This window comes from Diachasma alloeum, unplaced genomic scaffold (assembly GCF_001412515.2).
Source record: "Diachasma alloeum isolate Michigan unplaced genomic scaffold, Dall2.0 Dall_scaffold_00337, whole genome shotgun sequence".
NCBI classification, from domain to species: Eukaryota; Metazoa; Arthropoda; class Insecta; order Hymenoptera; family Braconidae; genus Diachasma; species Diachasma alloeum.
This window is the reverse complement of record NW_021680476.1, coordinates 278,467-285,855: the sequence shown is the minus strand read 5'-3', so window position 1 is coordinate 285,855 and position 7,389 is coordinate 278,467. Positions and strand designations below refer to the sequence as shown.

The 7,389-nt window shown below is 40.8% G+C and overlaps 1 protein-coding gene across 1 annotated transcript; it reads left to right on the top strand.

Moving 5' to 3' along the window:
• Window positions 1-2,904: 2,904 nt before the first annotated feature.
• Window positions 2,905-4,134, top strand: LOC107040518. The gene has a single exon (XM_015260638.1). The coding sequence runs from the start codon at window positions 2,905-2,907 to the stop codon at window positions 4,132-4,134; it is 1,230 nt and encodes a 409-aa protein (XP_015116124.1).
• The last annotated feature ends 3,255 nt before the right edge of the window (window positions 4,135-7,389 follow it).

The following is a 7,389-nucleotide window of genomic DNA, read 5'->3' as shown; positions in this document are numbered from 1 at the left end:
CAATTTCACTGTCTTTATCAATTACCACGAAACTGTATTTGCCCTCATTTCAACACTTGGCACATAAGTCCTTGACTCGGCAAATGACATATCGGTATTCACATGATCCTCATAGATATGTCTCAAATTCATATCGTCTTGGCGGAAGAGGATCAGGAGATTGGTGTTGTCCCGCACCAGATGTTTAGGTACGTGAGCGTACGTCTGACAGAGATAGAAACTGTCAACATTTCTATGTCGTCCCATGCAGAAGAATGCTCGGACATTATCCTGTTTCTCGCAGGCAATATCATCGAAAATCATGATGGAATTTGGTCGAGCATCTTCAGGTTTGATGACTTCATCATGCTCACTAAAGGGAAAATATCCTACTCCCTTGATAGGGAAGAGCAGACGTTTGAGTAATTGGTATTTAGCCTGATTGAGAGATTTTGAGTACACATAGATATTCTCAAACCTCAAACCGTTAGGGTGCATTATGAGCGCTAGTAGAGCGTTTGTTTTTCCACAATTCGACGGTCCACAGATGACTGCACGCACACTATCTGGTAACAGAGGACCATGACGTTTCTCCCGAGTCTTCTGCCTTTGTGAGAACCCATCAAAATTTATTATCGGTAGCTTAGTCTTCTGCTCTTTGAAACGCATAGTTGATGACTGAACATGAATGACGGATGCCCATCATTTTTATGGGATCTCTCAGGGAACATATAAATACACGCGGTTCATCTCATCACTAGTCAGTCCTTCTATGACCATGAAGGTGTGCAAACGTAAGAGAGGACGTCAAGGTAAAGGATTAGTGAACAGTATCATCAACAAACTCCCTGTGGAATTGCATATCCCCGGATATCAGTATTGTGGTCCTGGGACAAAGCTACAGGAGCGATTGAAACGGGGTGACCCTGGCATTAATCCACTTGACGCTGCCTGCAAAGAACACGATATAGCCTATTCTAAAAATCGAGATAACCTCACTGCGCGACACGAAGCAGATAAAGTCCTCACGGAGAAAGCCTGGAAACGAGTCTTGTCGAAAGACGCAGGTCTTGGGGAAAAAGCTGCCGCTTGGGGTATAGCCAACACCATGAAAGCGAAAACCTCCCTAGGCATGGGGATAAAACCGAGCAAAGGAATCAAAAAGAAGAAGAGGAGGAAACGTAGTGGTGGTGGTGGATGTGGAAGAAAAAAGAAAGTAGCCCTACGGCAAATTTTACAAGCTGCCAAAACATCTATGCGTCCGGGAACCGATGCTATTAAAACAGCACTCGAAGGTGCACGCGCTGCAGTGAAAAAGATCGGTGGTAAAAAGCAAGTGCGATCACCTCGCGTTCTACCTGTACCTGCGAAAATCGGAGGTTTAATACCCTTCTTGATACCGCTGTTTGCAGGTTTGAGTGCCACCGGAGCTCTGGCTGGTGGTGCAGCAGGTGTTGCAAAAGCCATCAATGACGCGAATACAGCTAAGAAAGCTCTTCAGGAGAGTATGAGACACAATCAGACAATGGAGGCTGTTGCATTGGGCAAAGGATTATACTTGAAACTCTACAAGAAGGGCTTAGGTCTCCATTTAAAAAATGCATAAAGCTACCACACCGCGCTCTCACCGATACCGACTTGATGAAATATGTCAAGCTTATGGGAATCCCACATTTTCGTGGTGTATATATGAGGAACGAAATGCCCAAGTCAGGTCCATGGAAATACGAATCAAGCATTGTCAATCTTGATGATAAAGACGGGCCTGGAACGCATTGGGTTGCATACAAGAAACGGAAGCATGAAATTATCTATTTCGATAGTTTTGGTAATCTTCATCCACCTCAAGACCTGATGGATTATTTCGGTGTTGGTAGCATTATCAAATATAACCATGATCGGTATCAAGATTATGATACGGTGGTGTGTGGACATCTCTGCTTGAAATTTCTCAATGGAGAAATAATATAAAACCTCAATCCGCTACACCACGAGCATCAGTTAGATATCAACTGTGATGAGTGACTCTTTTACATTGACATTATCAGGCACCTCTTCGGTGTTGGAGGCTCATTACTTTCCTCCAATTGAATTATCACCATTGAAAAATCACACTCTAGGATTGGCTGAACTATTAACCTTCAATTCCATTCCCAATATTGACACCGGGAATAACAAGTTTTACGTGGCGGATGAAATTATTGAAATACCAACGGGAAGCTATGAAATCGAAGATATTGAGTATTTCTTGGTTGAGAAACTGGCCAAACACAACATAAATATCAGCCTTAAGCCCAACAATAACACTCTGAAGAGTATAATCAAATGCAGTCATCCGATAAATTTTGAACCAGAAGATTCGATTGGACGATTATTGGGTTTCACGCAAGGTATGCTCTCGCCCCATGTCAGTCATGAATCTGATTCGCCAGTAATGATTCTCAAGGTCAATTCACTACGAGTTGAGTGCAACATCACCACTGGAGCATACATCAATGAACAGCGAGTACACACTGTACATGAATTCTTCCCAACAGTTCCGCCAGGATATAAGATCATTGAAGTGCCATCGAACATCATTTACCTTCCAATCGCCGTACAAGCAATAGACCATCTCCAAGTGAGAATTGTTGATCAAGAAGGTCAATTGGTGAATTTCAGAGGAGAGGTTATAACAATTAGATTACACATTAAAGCCTAATATGGGCATTGTTTTCAACATCAAATCCGGAGGTCGTTATAAAAGTGAATCACCATTGCCACTTCCAAGCAGTCATCGACGAGCGCTCAAAGCGTTAACACCACAGAATCGAAAATTCCTAAGAAGTCTAGGACTCAAAGTCCTGAAGAAAGGAAAAACAAATTAGGGAGAAGAAAAATTCATAGTTTCCTCTGCTGTTGCATTGTCATCTACCACCGTAAGCCATGGAAGAGATCCTGAAAATTCAAAAGCCCATCGTCTTCGACGAATCAATCGCTCATTACGAGATTCATGCACATCAGCCTTTTGCATCGGCGACTTTCAATAATAATGATGAAATTCGCATCGCCGTCCAACATCAAGACTTGTGCCTGCTGCCAAGCAAAAGTTCATTGCATATACATGGACGCTTGACCAAAGCAGATGGAGGAGCTGTGACGCACACAAGATTAGTGAATTGCGCGGTTCTCCACTTATTCGAAGAAATTCGCTACGAATTAAACGCCATTGTCATTGACAGAAACAAGAATGTTGGTATCACAACACTGATGAAGAATTTCGTCTCACAAACTCCGAGTCAAGCTGCTCTTCTGGAGAATGCAGGTTGGATCCTTAAAGATGATGAATCAACAGTCACTGATGAGGATGGCTATTTTGATATTTCCATACCTTTGAGTATGTTATTGGGCTTTGCTGAGGACTATGGAAGAATCATTGTCAATGCGAAGCATGAACTCATTCTAACACGTGGGAACAGTGATGTGAATGCAGTCATCCAAGCACCGGCAGGAGCAGCTGCTGCTGAAGCATTCAGACTCTCACTGGATAAATTGGAGTGGATGATTCCCTACATTAAAGTAGCTGATTCCAAGAAAATCAATCTGTTGAACTACATTTCCAAGGACGCCCCGATTCCCATCAGTTTTCGAGCCTGGGAGACGTATGAGTATCCACTCCTACCGGCGACCTCTAAACATGTCTGGGTGGTGAAAAGTTCAACTCAATTAGAGAAACCTCGCTACGTCATTGTGGGATTCCAAACTGACCGCAAAAATCGAACCAATAAGAATGCGAGTCGTTTTGATCATTGTAATATCCGCGACATAAAGCTCTTTCTGAATTCTCAAAGTTACCCTTATGGTAATCTGAATCTTGATATCAGCCATAATCAATATGCGTTACTCTACAATATGTATACGAATTTCCAAAACTCTTACTATGGTAAAGAAGCTGAACCACTCTTGAGCAAGACAGAATTCCTCAGCTATGCTCCACTCATTGTCATTGATTGTTCAAAGCAAAATGAGTACTTGAAGTCCGGACCAGTAGATATTCGTCTTGAATTCGAGGCTGATCGTCATTTCCCCCCTCAAACTGCAGCCTATTGCTTAATCTTACATGATCGTATAGTGGAGTATCACCCGATTAGTGGAGGAGTTAAAAATATGATGTAAAGAAGAAAAAAAAAACATTGTTTATATCGATTGTATACATATATTTTTAGCAATAAAAAGTTTTTTTTCATATAACAATGTGAATATGTTTTCATTTTATTTCAAAAAATATTCCTTATTTTTCTTGAATTTTCTGGACCCATAGGGATGAGGACGTTGTCTATCCTTCGCTTCACAGTGATGATGATGATGATGACGTTTCGCAGATGCAGCAGCAGTATCTTTGGTTCGTTTCACCGGTGTATTTGTATTGATTTTGGAAGAGCTGGCCAGTGCCTCTTCTACCAGATTTTGGTTTTGTTGTTCTTGTCCTTGATCTTGTGGTTGTTGTTGTTGTTGCGCAAAATGAGGAGTCTCTGAGGTTTTATCAACCAAGTCTGTTTGTTCCTCGCTCCCATCCATGTTTGAGTCTCGATGTAATTTCACAATTTTGTAATTTCCTTCCAAATCTAGGAAATCTTGGAGAAAATCCCATGATGTTTGCGGGGGATTGTTACCGTAGTGATTGATAACAATATCGTCGTACTCACAGACATATGGCGAAATCGACTTTAACAAATGAATTTCGTCAGTTGTCAACTGGAGATCTTTTTTATTTGGTCCAATTCGTAAACTCTTGATGAGTGCCAAATTCTCTTTCAAATCCAGGAAATCACGAAAACAGTCTTGCGCCGTTTGTGTTGGATTTTCACCATAATGTCTAATAACAATATCATTATAATCCACCAAAAATGGTGGAAGTGCGCATAACAATTTCACTTCGTTTGGACTCAAGTGATCCATGATGCAAACTGATGCCAAAAGGAATGAGGGAAGTATTACCTCTTATGACGCAATCTTCCCCCACTCCGAACCACTGTCCTTGAAAACTGCGCGAAAAAATATGCGCACTTCTTCTAAAAGTGTAAACATTTCTCAGAAATATGTCGCAATTTTCTCCCACTCCGAACCACTGTCCCTGAAACTGCGCAAAAAAAATATGCGCACTTCTTCCAAAAATGTAAACACTTCTGAGAAATATGACGCATAATGATGCAATCTAATTCTTGAAGAAAATACGCAGTACTTTCAGCGTAGTGATCAGTCGTACTCAGAATGTTACAGTGTAAAGATGGACGCGATTTTGGACGTTCAAGGATTTCAGAGTGATGATAATAAATATATCGTTAAAGAACTGGCAGTTGCATATATTGATGACCTTGAGCGAGTTGAATGTGTGCTCTTCAAACCACCATATTCATGGGATGACTTGTCAGCTAAAGCTAAACGTTCCAACACATGGCTAATCAACAGTTTCCATGGCTTGCGCTGGGAAACCGGAGACACACCATATTCTGAGCTTCCACAGATTGCTGAAGAAGTTCTCAAAGACGCAGCTAACCTCTATGTGAAAGGATTACAGAAGAAACAGTGGCTGGAAGGGATTCTTGGAAGTTCACAATCAGTGATCGATTTAGAAGATTTAGATTGTCCGAAATTATCGGACCTTGAGTTGTCGAAATGTTTGCATCCTCATAATGATGACGATGACGAGGACCCATTCGTTTGTGCATTGGAAAATGTGAAAAATTTGAGAACCTGGTATGTTGTGAAACATGGCAACCGTTTGCAACGATCTTTGGAAATGTTCTGTAACTCGAAAAGTCTTGATGGAATGAGCACTCAAGACATAGCGATTCTCCCAAAAAGTTTTTTGCTCATGTGCGCTGCACATAGTATTGAGAATGTTTGGGATAAATTACCGGAAAATATGCAAAAGGATGAAGATATCGTGAATTGTCGAAGATGTCATCTCCATCATTCCTCCAATGCTCCAATGAAGAAAAACTGTCCCCTCTGCAAATTCTTCAAGAACACAGAGGTCCACACGGAAGAATCACCCGAAATTATCCTCAATCAATTTATGGTTTTGTTCTTATTGATGAACTTATTAATCAACCGTTAAGGAAATTATATGGGAAAAAATGGATAAACGACCTCAGAACTCAGAATCTCGGGAGAGCAGTTGGTTAAAAGAATAGCAGCCGCAGAGACGCACCGCTACATTTCGCGAAGAGTTCGAGAAATCCAAAACCTTGGAGGGTAGTAAGCCCTACAACAAAGAAACCCACTCCAGGAAAACATGATTGATATAAATATTGAAGGTTATGAAAATGTAACAAAAAAAGAAAAAAATATATGTATAAAAAACAATCTATATGCATTCTATATTTTTTTTTAAAATACCTTCCCTCAGTACGGGATAATTCCATAGGAATGATGATGAGCGCATCTATTTCATTCAAAATTTCCCGCGTGTTACGGCTGAGCCAATCCACGCACACCTTGAACCCACCCCCCACCACCGAGCAACCCCACTCACTAGCAAAAAACCTTACCCACAGCGACTCCCCCACCATCACGACTCCAGCCGCAGCGGCCCCCTTTCCCCTGCCGCCGGCCGGCTGCCTCCTGCCTGCTGCCTCCTGCCTCCTGCCCCCGCACACCCCCTCGCCACCATTTGGTCCAGAACTGGCTTATGGTAACTACTTTAGGAAAATAGGAGACACGCAGGACAGATTGTTTATCCCCTCTGTATCCTTTTTTCATCTTTTTCGGGTGGGAAAAAGGATGGAAATAAGATACAGACGAGACGAAAAAATTATAATTTTTGTTTGGAGAAAAACGATGAAAAAAGGATACAAAGGGGATCTGCAATCTGTCCTTTTTGTTGACCAATTTTTTCGTTCCCTCTGTACCCTATTTCCCTCCTGTTTCCTTCAAAAAAGATGAAAAAAGAATACAGAAAAAATGGAAAAATTAGAAAAATAGAGGAAAAAAATTACACAGAGAGAGACAACCATTGATCAAAATAGATATATTTATCGAAATTCAATGTTTTTATAAAATTTCAGTTCTTTTTTCAACCATCGCACAAGAGATAATAATAATAATAATAATAATAATAATAATAACAAATATAATTTTAATCATATCAGGAATAATTTGATGCCCCATATTCAGCACGGGCACTTCTCTCTGGTCAGGATAAGTTTAAGGCCAGTTTTTCCAACAGGCTTGTACTTGAAATATTCCTTGGGACTTGAGAATTTTGCTTTTAATGCCTTATATTCTGCAAATGTTCACTTATAATACCACGAAAGCTTTGAAATCACCGGATATTTCCCGAAAGGTTCATTGTAAACAAATGAGCCCGTCAAATTGTCTAGATTAAAAAATCACGAGCGCGAAGCGCGAGTGATTTTTTTGAAAAAT